At 42.1% G+C, this 12,589-nt stretch overlaps 1 protein-coding gene across 2 annotated transcripts in view; it reads left to right on the forward strand.

Annotated features, from left to right (window-relative positions):
* The window catches only part of micu1 (mitochondrial calcium uptake 1), a 202,469-nt gene that overhangs the window by 34,960 nt on the left and 154,920 nt on the right, over positions 1-12,589 (forward strand). For both annotated transcript variants that reach the window (XR_010004610.1, XM_008106670.3), the window contains exon 3: positions 11,607-11,790. Coding sequence is in view for 1 of the 2 variants with exons in the window: in XM_008106670.3 (XP_008104877.1) it covers positions 11,607-11,790 (184 nt within the window). In the remaining variant the exon portion in view is untranslated. The remainder of the gene's footprint in view (positions 1-11,606; positions 11,791-12,589) is intronic.

The following is a 12,589-nucleotide window of genomic DNA, read 5'->3' on the forward strand; positions in this document are numbered from 1 at the left end:
GAGAAAATGAATTATCAAAAACACCTCTCTAAGAATTTCTAGCTCTTCTAGCATGACTCTCAGGTCACCTTTTCCTGGAGGCTGACTTACGTTGGAGGACTTACAATGGATGTAGTTGACAATAAAGTTAGTTGCACAGGAGGATCTAGCGATATAAATAACGTGTTGATCAAATCTGCAAAATTTAAACACGTAAATGTGTAGGGCTAGTTGTATGAGCAGCCTTCCCCAGTTATTGGTGAAGGGAGGCATGGATTGTTGATAATTTCAGAAGAGTGAATGCCATCAAATTTGTGAAGGAGAAAGATCTTTTGGGTATCATAATCTTTGGTTCATAAGTTTTATAACACAGCAGAAATACTTTACCTCTCATTATTGTTGTTACCAATGAGCCAAACTCATGACTGTAACTTGTAGAAGTAATATTACAGAATATGTAAATGTATTTCTGCTGTGATTGATGAATCAAGCTGTAGCATGTAGAGATAAAAATGATACAAAAAGCTTGTGTGTCGTTACTATGGGTGCCTTTGGGAAGGTTGTGGAGGACAGACCCAAACTTGGGAATCTTGTGCTTCATTTTTACATGTTTTATATCATAAATTAAAATGAATTGTCCCCTGCATAATTTTACTGCAGCAATCAGCTCTCTGTATCCACAGATTCTGCATCAAGAGATTCAACCATCCATGGCTCAAAATTATTTTTTTTATAAAAGCAGATCTTTATTTTTGCCATTGTATTTAACAGGACTTGAACATTAATGAATTTTAGTTCTGGAACCAAACTCCAGCAAATACCAAGGACCCATTGTATTTTAAGTGCACCTTTTTAAATAAAAGCATAACATGTTGAGAGAAGTTCAAGTCTATATGTGACTTTCCTTGTTCATTAACTATTTCAGATAGGCTCTTTTGTTTCAACAGACACTTCACAGAAACTGTGGCCCTCCAAAAGCTGCTTGCTTACAGCTTTCTAGTCATCGTTGGGTAGTGATGAAGGATACTGGGAGTTGCAGTTCATTAACATCTGAAAAGCTATAGTTGCCTGTTCCTGCTCTCTAGCGCAAGTCACAAAATAATAGTACATGTACTAAGAGCCTCTGGTGGCCTAGGGGATAAAAGCCTCGTGACTTGAAGGTTGGGTTGCTGACCTGAAAGCTGCCAGGTTCGAATCCCACCTGGGGAGAGTGTGGATGAGCTCCTTCTATCAGCTCCAGCTCCATGCGGGGACATGAGAGAAGCCTCCCACAAGGATGGTAAAACATCAAAACATCCGGGCATCCTCTAGGCAACGTCCTTGCAGACGGCTAATTCTCTCACTCCAGAAGCAACTCCGGTTGCTCCTGACACGGAAAAAAAATAGTACATATACTTATCTCTCCCAGCTAGTCACCATTCCACATTTTTGCAGCAGAATAACATAGCCATCCCTTTGTGAACAATTATTGTTAAATGTGTTCCTTTTTGTTCAGCTAGCTGTTAGGTCAATCTATAGAAGTGAATTAAGAGGCAATACTATATATCATTTCTCCCCAAAAGTCAATCCCATGAAGGTACTTTCTGCCAGGAATTTGGGTAAACGATTACAGCCTTACATTTCACATGTACTTGGAACTGTTTGCATAGTATTGCTCTGTAAAACTGGCTTTTCTATAGTATTTTGCCCAGTGGACTATGAGATGATAACATTGCCCGTTCAGCAGAAACTTCATCAATTTTTATGATTTACATTATTATAGATGCTTTGCTGTTTTACCATCATAAGCTAGGCATACGTTCATTTGCATTCATAATGGTGACTTTGCTCAAAGGACACTGGCAGCAGTTCTGTACGATTTAGTGTGTCCCTTGTGTTCTCCAGAGTGCTTGAATTTATTAGTACTTTCAAGTCTGTCACGTACAGTAGCTGTCAGAACCTGATCAGGAGCTTGCAAGAAGAGAACTTGGTATTTGGGTTCCTCCCTCCTTCACTTTTGAAGTAAGTGCTTTCCACCTTAGATTTGTTTTAACATTCACATCTGTCCAGTTGGTGAATAGCTATAAAGAATTCCTGGGGGATCACCCTGTCTTTTCTGGCTTCTTTCCGATCTCTCAGGCTGAGAAGATACTACAATTAGTCTCTCACATTTGCTGGGGTTAGAAGCACATGACCCCAGTGAAAGTGAAAAAATGTGAATGAAGAATGAAGAAATTGCAAAAAAAATTTACTAGAGAGATCACTTCTGTTGAAATTTCTAGGCCTTTCAGCAGAAGTCTATAATCAACTTCCACTGGAAGTTGAAAACTGTATCTGAATGGAAGACTGAGAGATTTGTAAAGAGCCATTCTCTCTAGAAACATCTAGGTTTTCCAGCATGACTGGAAGAAGTTAACCATAGAGTCACACGTGAATACCTAGAGATTCCTATAAAGGACATTTTAAATCTTGCTGTTAAAAAATATGCCTAAACAACATTTGGTACTGTTCCATTATCTGGGCAGAGGCCACCAGGGGGCACTAGAGAGAGAAGGATTTTCCATTTTATTGGGGGGAGGGAGTTGAAGGAGGAAAACCATTTCCCCCATTTTTGCTGGTTATTCTCCTGCCTTCTCATATCATTGTTGGGTTGTTTCCACAACAGGAACATTTTTGGGGGGGAGGAGGTAACAGGAAAACGGGGAAATAGTTTTCTGCCTTCAACCCACCCACCACCTCCATAAAATGGACTATCCTTCTTTCTCTAGTGCCCCCTAGTGGCTTCCCATGGATAATAGAATAGTACCCAACATTTATTGTTAAGAAGGTATAGAGGACTTGCATTCCTCCTTCAATTCTTATGTGACTTTCTCGTTGTCTGGTATTTAGGTGTTTAGTTTTTAGCTGTCTGAAAATTACTTTCCCTTCCTGGCCCTTATGTCCATGGTACTTGCTACATTTGCTCATATTCATGTTCTCTTGCTTTCACTATTTTTTTCCTCTGTTCAAATTTACACTTAAGCTGGTTATGTCATAAAGCCCTGGTTCCAAACAGGAGGTTAGCAAACAGTCCAAGTCCAAACTATGGAATCCAGCCAAGAGGCACCAACTGCAGAGAATAACATCAAGGAATCAGTTCCAAGATTCAAGCTGATTCCAACAGAGTCTAGAGTTCAAGGTTAATCCGAAAATATGAATGCCAAGAGTCCAAGAGATAGTCCAGAGTTTATGAAACCAGAAATCACTAACAGCCTGAGGTCACAACTCCAAACACTGAAGTTGCTGCCAGCAACTAGGTGTCACTCTTGAGCGTCTGTTATGTTAGCTTCTCTGGTGTTTCCTATAGATAGCTCATTTATCTGCTAACCTGGAGGACCTGCGTGGTTGAGCCTTCTCCTTTTGCAAGTCTAAAAGAGCCAGAACACTTAACCCTTCCTCCACCTGTTCAGATGAACTTGCTTGCTTTGCTCTGCAGACTGAGAAGTGGTTGCTTCCTCCATAGGCTCTTCTTCCAAGCTTGGCTGAGAACACTACTGGGCTCCAGCTCAAATGCTGGCCTTTCAAACAACACTTCTTCCTCCTCGCTATCAGAGCTATCTACAAGTTCGGGCAGAAATCCATCTTCTTGCCTATGTTCTTCTGCAAAGCACCATGTGAGATAAACAAAACCTTGCATGATCATATATTAGTGGAAGATCCAAAGATTTCTTCAAGACTCCTAGTGTAGGAAGGAGATTTATGCTGGGCCAGGTGATTTAATCTGGCCCAGATTTAATCCTCTGACGAACAGAAATTTACTCTCTCACTGTGGAATTATATGAGAGAGAGGGAATAAAAATGGTAGGGCACTTTGATATAATCAAAATTTGATAGTTTGCCACATTTAACTTGTTCATAATATCTAGAACTATTGTCTTCCCTGTTTATCTCATTTCCTCTTATTTCATTCCTAAAAATATAAGTATTTGCTCTTTGTCTTCCACAGTGAAGATAGAGGCATATAATTCAATCTCTTTATCCTTCTTAGCGTTCTTTCAACACCCTTCTTGTCCAACAGTCCAGTCATTACAGTAGAAGGGTTCTTGCTTCTAATGCATCAGAAGCATTTAAAAAAAAATGTTGGTAGTGTACATTCTATCTGAGCTTCTGCAGGGCCGGCTGGAGATAAATTTGAATGTTAAGCGGGGGGGCTGAAAAGCGCCCCCCCGCCGACGCCGCCTCCCGCACCCTGGCCCCGCTTTCCACGCAGCGTGGGAGGCGGGGCCAGGGCACGCAGGGCGGGAGGCGGGGCCAACTCTGGCCCCACCTCCCACGCTATTCGCCCTGGCCCCGCCTCCCACGCTGCGTGGGAGGTGGGGCCAGGGCATGCAGGGCGGGAGGCGGGGCACCGCCCTGACAGTGCCCCGCCTCGCGCCCAGTTCGCCCTGGCCTTGCCCAGCCGGCAGCTGGCCAGGCAAGGCCAGCCAGGCCAGGGCACACTGGGCGGGAGGCGGGGCACCGTCAGGGCAGTGCCCCGCCTCCCGCCCAGTGTGCCCTGGCCCCGCCTCCCACACTGCGTGGGAGGCGGGGCCAGGGCACGCTGAGCGGGAGGCGGGGCACCACCCTGACGGTGCCCCACCTCCCGCCCAGCGTGCCCTAGCCTTGTGGCAGCTGGCCAGGCAAGCCTTGTGCCCTGGCTGGCCTTACCCAGCCGGCAGCCGGCCGGGCAAGGCCAGCCAGGCCAGGGCACACTGGGCGGGAGGCGGGGCACCGTCAGGGCAGTGCCCCGCCTCCCGCCCAGCATGACGGCGCCCCCCCGGGACCTGCGCCCGAGGCGGCAGCCTCACGTGGCCTCCATGGTGGGGCCGGCCCTGGCTTCTGCTATTGTGGTTTCCAGTAAACCACAACTGTTCTATGGAGATGTAACCCTCTTGACATACCCTCTCAACTTCCTTTTAAAGGTTTCCTGTTTAGAAGTCACATATGATTGAATTTGGCAATTTTCATTTTGTAGATAAATTGAATTTGATACTACTATCATCATTGTCTCCCATCAATTTGGCAATGCAGCTTGCTCCAGCTCCTACATCTATATATATAAAAGAGTGATGGCATCACGGCGATGGACAAAACAACAAATCTACAGCCCCCCCAAACTCGAAAATTGGCAACGCAATCCATCATCCCCGCCTCCAGTAAGATACAACACAAACAAACAAAAAACACAATCACAACACCAAAAAAACACAACAGGCGATGTGCGCATGCGCACAAACACAATCCTCCCAACTCTTCCCCCGCGTGCGTGTGCACACACAAAACCGTCCCCCCTCCCTCCCCCTCTATCGCCGCCTCCACCGCCGAAGCCAGAGACTCGCCAGGAGAAGGCACATCTCCGCCTCACGAGGCTGAGCTCCCCATCCTCGAATTGGGAGTTCCACTCCAAAACACCCGGAGGGCCTATGCTGGCCCGCCCCTGGCCTCACATCTCGCCTGGGAAACAAAAAAGGCTACTTTCCCCCTCCCTCAGTACCTTCCCGGTGTTTCGCGCCAACAATGTTACCTCCGCTTGAGGCGCTTGGGAAAGCGAGTCCTGCCTCTCTCTGTGTGTGTGGAGGTTCCTTTCCCACCCCTTTTCCTTCCTCTCGGCCCTGCAGCGGCGGATGAGCGCCCCATCGCCCGCCTTCCCGGCCCCGTTCTCCCCCTCCTCCTCCTCGCCGCTGCTCAGGCCTCCTCCTATCCTCCTCCGCGGGAAGAACATGGAGGCCGGCACCGGGAAGCGCGAGGCGGGGAGGAAGCCGCTACGCCCCGGGCCTGCGCCTCCACCGGAGCCCGCTCTTCCCTGGCCTACCAGGCCTGCCAACCCACCACCACACCGGCGCCGCCTTCGGTAGGAGAGGGAGGGCCGGGATGGAGGGGCAAAGGAGAAGGGCAGACCTTACCCCACCACGCCTCCCGCCTGGCCCCTGAGCAGGTACAGAGCGCCTTCTTCTCCTCTTCTCTTATTTATTTACCCTTTTCCAGTGCCCGGGGATGACGCAAACGCCTTCCTTACAAAATTATAAATATACAGTAGAATCTCACTTATCCAACATAAACATCCCTGCACAACATTGCATAACTGAATCTCTTGGATAATAAGAACAGATTCAGGAAAACCCAATTAAACATCAAATTAGGTAATCGTTATACAAATTAGCCACCAAAACATCATGTTATACAACAAATTTGACAGAAAAAGTATCACAATTTAAAACACTGACTACAAAAAAATTGACTACTAAAACGCACACTACGTTGGATAATCCAGAACATTGCATTACCAAATGTTGGATAACTGAGATTCTATTGTAAGATGAAATAATTACTGTGGTACAATAATGCACAACAATATAATCTCTAAAATCAGAACACTCAATAAAGAACAACACTCTGAAAACGGAAATTCGACACAGGAAACAATCAGGGCCAGCTAACACTTCCCAACAAAGTATACCCATCACCAAAGTCTGCCAAATCCTCTGTTCTCTGACGCCCACAGACACTAGAAGCACATAAAATATCACAAACAACACCACTCTGAAAACAAGGGAATTCCAGACAGGAAACAATCAGGGCCAGCTAACACCTCCCAACAAAGTATTCCCATCATCAAAGTCTGGCAAATCCTCTTTTCTGACGCCCACAGACACTAGAAGCACATAAAATATCACAAACAACACCACTCTGAAAACAAGGGAATTCCAGACAAGAAACAATCAGGGCCAGCTAACACCTCCCAACAAAGTATTCCCATCATCAAAGTCTGGCAAATCCTCTTTTCTGACGCCCACAGACACTAGAAGCACATAAAATATCACAAACAACACCACTCTGAAAACAAGGGAATTCCAGACAAGAAACAATCAGGGCCAGCTAACACCTCCCAACAAAGTATTCCCATCATCAAAGTCTGGCAATTCCTCTGTTTTCTCAGGACCACAGACAGTAGAAGCACATAAAATATCGCAAACAACACCTCTCTGAAAACAAGGGAATTCCACACGGGAAACAATCAGGGCCAGCTAACACCTCCCAACAAAAAATTCACTCAGGAAGGAAACAGCCAGGCTTTAAAGCTACAAGGCCATTACATGCTAATCATTTTTCCTCATTCCAGCATTCATACTTGCCTCCAACAGACAAAAACAATCAAAAATTTTGTATATTCACAACCTTTAGGAAATAATATCCCCTGATGGTGCAGCGTGTTAAAGCGCTGAGCTGCTAAACTTCTGGACTGAAAGGCCACAGGTTTGAATTGGGGGAGCGGAGAGAGCCCCCACTGTTAGCTCCAGCTTCTGCCAACCCAGAAGTTCAAAAACATGCAAATGTGAGTGCATCAATAGGTACTGCTCTGGCGGGAAGGTAACACCGCTCCATGTAGTCATCCCACATGACCTTGGAGGAGTCTACGGACAACGCCGGCTCTTCGGCTTAGAAATGGAGATGAGCACCAACCTCCAGAGTCAGACATGACTGGACTTAATGTCAGGGGAAACCTTTACCCTTGCCCTTAACTACCACCAATTCCTCAATACTTTATTTCCCAGACCACCAGACTTCGCCACAGCAACGCGTGGCCGGGCACAGCTAGTGACATATAGAATTAGGTTCCAAGTTTCTTTTCCAAGTGATTGGTTTCATTACTAACTTTCCTAAGACACAAATAATTAATTTGTTTGGAACCCTTTCTATTTTGAAGGTGACAGATATCTAAGGTGTTTATCCAGCCACTCATTGCTGTAGCACATCTCTTTGGATGTCTCCCTGATTTCATTCTTTATCACTTTGAGTATCTTGATAAGCGGGCTATATCTTGTCCTCCGTATTAAATTCTGTGGACATGTGTGATCCCTTTCCAGTCTTCTAAATTAATTTTGGTTTTCTCTTTGATGTACCCACCTTCAGCGTGATTGAACTCATTGCTCCTACCAGGTAAATGAGCTGCCTCATAGCATGAAATAGGTACTCTAGTAATTCTGAGCCAAAACATTAGCATGTTTATATACCACTTTGTGTTTGATTGTGTAGAGAGGTTATGTGTTAAACAGAGATTATTGATATGATTTTATTTGTTTGTTGGTTAAAGAAAAAAAATAAGAGTTATATATTAGCAAGGAAAAGCCTAGCGTAGAAGCAGTGTTTGGTAGGTTGCCATGGTAACGCAGCTTCCCTTGGGAGAAGAAAGGGGCATGGCTAAGTTGACAGTTGGAGCATATTCCTTTTTTAAAAAGTTCAGTTGCTGATAGGGTTTTGAGAGGATCAGTTGCTGTTAGGTTTTGAAGAGATTAGGAGCTGTGGGAATCAGCTAAGGACGGCAGCTTATTGTTCACTCAGGGGAAAGGCTGGTGATATAAGTTGACCGGGTGTTTTATTTACTGTTCGAAGAGAAGTTATTTAAGATATATCCATTCAAGAAAGACTACACTGTAACTTAAGATCCGGAACGTTTACTGATTGAAACTACACGCTTATGTACCAAAATAAACTTGAGTTTTATTGTTCATAAAGATCAGTCTCCTTGCCTCTCTGTAAGCCTGAAGGAAGACCATTACCTCACATTGGTGGCAGTTACCGTACCTATCTATATAAGTTACCGTACTTTTCTATATAAGTTACCATCTTTACTCATTTAAACCCATCAGTTCTGTTATCCTTCCTTATCCACTAAATCCTCCCAGTCATACATTCACACATCCTCCATCCCTCCCTCTCACACGCACGCACGTCTCCTCAATTGGAGGCAGCGGTGGGATTCAAAAAAAGATTTCCCCCTGCCTGAGTTGAGTTTCACAAATTGGGCTCTCTTCAGATTGCTTCATTGAACTGTATTGCACAAGGCAGGTAAACTGGCTTGCAGCTGGATTATCAATAGGGTAGTTATTACATATTTTCTATTGTATTTGGAGATAATTATATGCTTCTGATTACAGTACAGTCTCACTTATCCAACACTCGCTTATACAACGTTCTGGATTATTCAACGCAATTTGCCTTCCCCCCGGATCCATAACTGTTTCTCTAGGCAGCAAGGACTGACCTTTTTACACATTTAATTTTTGACAATGTTACTGTAAATTCATTTTATGCAATTCTATCTTTATTTGTAGTCCATTTGTTAGTAGCCAATGTTTTTGTAGTCCACGTTTTCAATACATTGCAATGTTTTGGTGCTAAATTCATAAATACAGTTTTCTGGATTCAGAATGGAAAGGGAAACATCACAGTTTTCAGGAAGCAAAATAAATCAAAAGAGCAGAGCCCAGAAGGTTTGATTGTTATGAAGCGAGCAAAACCAATTGTATAGTTCATCCTTTATTGCTTGAACTGCATGTTTTATTTGGGGAGTTGGGAAATGTTAAAGAAATTTCAGGCGTAGAGAAGATGTATTTTATGTCTATATATCATTTTTTCTGGGGAAAGATTCTGGTGCCCTCCCTACCCATTCATTTTTCAGGAGAATGGAAGCTGCAAAAATGTGAATTTCTAAAACAGTGGAGCTTAGAAAAGTATATACTTTTAATCTAGTTTATTCACCTGTGGGAGGTGAGTTTTGGAAAGGGGTAGAAGAACTCCACATTTCTTTAAAAAGGTTGGTTTTTCCACTGACGTGTAAAAGATACATATGGTAGTATTGGGAGCGAGATGTAAGAGACAGTTGATTTCTTCTGGCACCTTCAATCCTTCCATTGCTGTGGAATTTACAGCTAATTAGGTGTTCACTGTGTTGGCAGCTAGAAAAAAAACCTTCAAAGAAATGAAAGGTCTTTTTAAAAAATGTCACTTTGAAGACTTATTTAATGAGAAAAGGTTATATTTTTTATTAAATATTAGCCAATACAATAAAAAGAACAAAAAAGTATGAAAAGAAAAAGTAAAGATAGCAGAAAAAAGGCAAAAAGAACAAAATAATTTACATTTGATTTCCAGGCTTATACATAACCATATAGAATAACTTCTCTGATTATATTTCTTATTCATATACATTTTCAGTTTTACCAAATCTACTAATTATCATTGTCTATCATTATAATTTTTTCAAAAATGCCACCAGGGAGTTTTCTGTAATCAGTGTTAATAATTTGTTCTATTTGGCCAAGTCCATCAGTTTCATCAGCTAGTTATCATTAGTTGACGTTCATCTCAACATACAGTAATCTTTCTGTAGTTGTTTTATAGTGCAATAATTTTCAATACCTCTTCTCCATGTGATCTGTCCCAGCAGGAACAATTCAGATTTCAATTGGGTATTAACTTCCAAAATGTACTGTATCAAATTATGTATTAGATTCCAGAATTTTTTGGCTTTACCACAAGTCATAGAATCATAGAGTTGGAAGAGACCTCGTGGGCCATCCAGTCTGATGTGAAATATCAACAAAACAATTCTCCTTAACATAATGTACATTTTATTCCCTTTACCAGATTTTCCCCATTGCTCCAGTTGTGTCCAAAATTTTGTGTCCACTTTATCATTCAGTCATTGATATGTTCCTTTTACAACTGTATTTTTAACACAAGGTTATAAATCTAATCAATCAGATGTTCATCACCCATTCATAATTGCAACAATGGCTAATTGTTATTGGTGAATATATCCATCACAATTTGTTTGTAGTCCTTTAAAAAAATTTAAATTTGTATAAGAACAAGTGGATTTTATCACATTAAGGTAAAGGTTTTCTCCTGATATTAAGTCTAGTCGTGTCTGTCTTTGGGGATTGGTGCTTATCTCCATTTGTAACCTGAAGAGCCAGCATTGTCCATGGACAGCTCCAAGGTCATGTGGCGGCATGACTGCATGGAGCGCTGTTACTTTCCTGCTGGAGCAGTACCTATTGATCTACTCACATTTGCACGTTTTCAAACTGCTAGGTTGGCAGAAGCTGGGGCTAAAAACGGGAGCTCACTCCGTTCCCTGTATTCGAACTGCTGACTTTTCCATCAGCAAGTTCAGCAGCTCAGTAGTTTAACCCACTGTGCCACTGGGGACTCACAGTACACTTCCCTTTTAAAAATGATCAAAGATGATCTCCAGATGAAAATGTAGCTCCTCCTCCTCATTATTTTTGAAGCAGAAACTTAGGTTCACCTGCATTGAGGCAAACTCTATATTTTATACTATTCCATTAAGCATTCTATACAAAATGTTTTCCAGAAGCTATCTCATGATAAAGGATGAGCTAAGTTAGATAAAATGGAGATCTGTTAGACAAGGCAGAAATAGGAACTACGTAAGTTGAAATAAACAACACTTTGAAGAAATAAAAATCTCATGGCAGTTTATTGACTGACATATTTTATGTGCCATAAGCTTTCATGGATTGTAGTTTACTTTATCAGATGCAGTCATGCCATACTAAATCTGGTTAGCCTGTCATTAAAGGTTTATCCTTTAAGCTTCTGTTTTTTGGTGAAACAGGTGAGACTTGGCTGTGAAGCAGAATCAGCACGTGACAATTTGGGTTTGCACCTTGAATAGAACTTTTCTATTTCTCTGCAAAAGGATCAAAATTGTACTGATTTTGCAATTTTCTTGTTGAATATGTAGGTTAAGGAATCTTTCATATAATACTAAATAATTAGAAGAACTTACCACTTCGTGTTTTCTTTCTATTTTATCTCAGAGCCCAGGCCGAAGCATCATCATCTGTGAAACATGATATGAGGGCAGACCCTGGTGAGAAGATGAAGGATGGAGAAGAAGTTGTGAATGAAGAATGCGATGATAGGAAAGCTGTAGAGTCAAGTGATGAGGATGTTCCAGCAGAAGGGAAGAAGAAGAAACGCTCTGGATTTCGAGACCGTAAAGTATGTATACTTATTGCATAGGATATTTTCCATTAAACTGCAGTCATATAAATAATAAAAAGTAATAATAATAATAATAATAATAATAATAATAATAATAATAATAATGAAGTCCAGCATGTCTATCTTGTTTACTGTGAATTTTAGAAAATTCTCTTTGAATTTGGGTAAGCATCCATCATTATATCTTGCGGCAGTGAATTAGATAAGCTAACTATAAACTTTGGGAAGAAATGCTTTCCTTTGTATGTTCTAAATCTCCACTAGTTTGTTCCAATGGATGACTAAGGATTCTGATAGGAGAGGAATAAACAGCCCTCCTGCCTGCTTTATGCATAACTTCGTACGCCTTTATCATATCCCTCTTTTCTTGCCTTATTTTTAATCTAGGACCCTTCCACACAGCTAAATAAAATTCCACGTTATTTGCTTTGAACTGGGATATATGGCTGTGTGGGCTCAGTCAAGTTCAAAGCAGATATTGTGTGTGATTCTGCCTTGATATTCTGGGTTATATAGCCTTTAAGTAGTCCCAAATAGGGTAGGTTTTTGTCTCTGGAACAGATGCTCTGATCTCTTGAATACTGTGAATGCCCTTGTCCACACATTTTCCATCTTTACAATTATCCTTTATTAGGTGAACAAAAATTGATATTCCAGTTGTAGTTCCATCTGTATAAGATCAATATAATATTGACAGTTTTTTAATAGGAGCCTCTTGCTGGTTTGACATTTTTGTTTAGCTGTTGACCACAATTCAAAGATCCTTTGTCACTTGCTGCTTGTTCAGAGCCTGTGA

Source organism: Anolis carolinensis, chromosome 3 (genome assembly GCF_035594765.1).
Source record: "Anolis carolinensis isolate JA03-04 chromosome 3, rAnoCar3.1.pri, whole genome shotgun sequence".
In the NCBI taxonomy this organism is placed as follows: domain Eukaryota; kingdom Metazoa; phylum Chordata; class Lepidosauria; order Squamata; family Dactyloidae; genus Anolis; species Anolis carolinensis.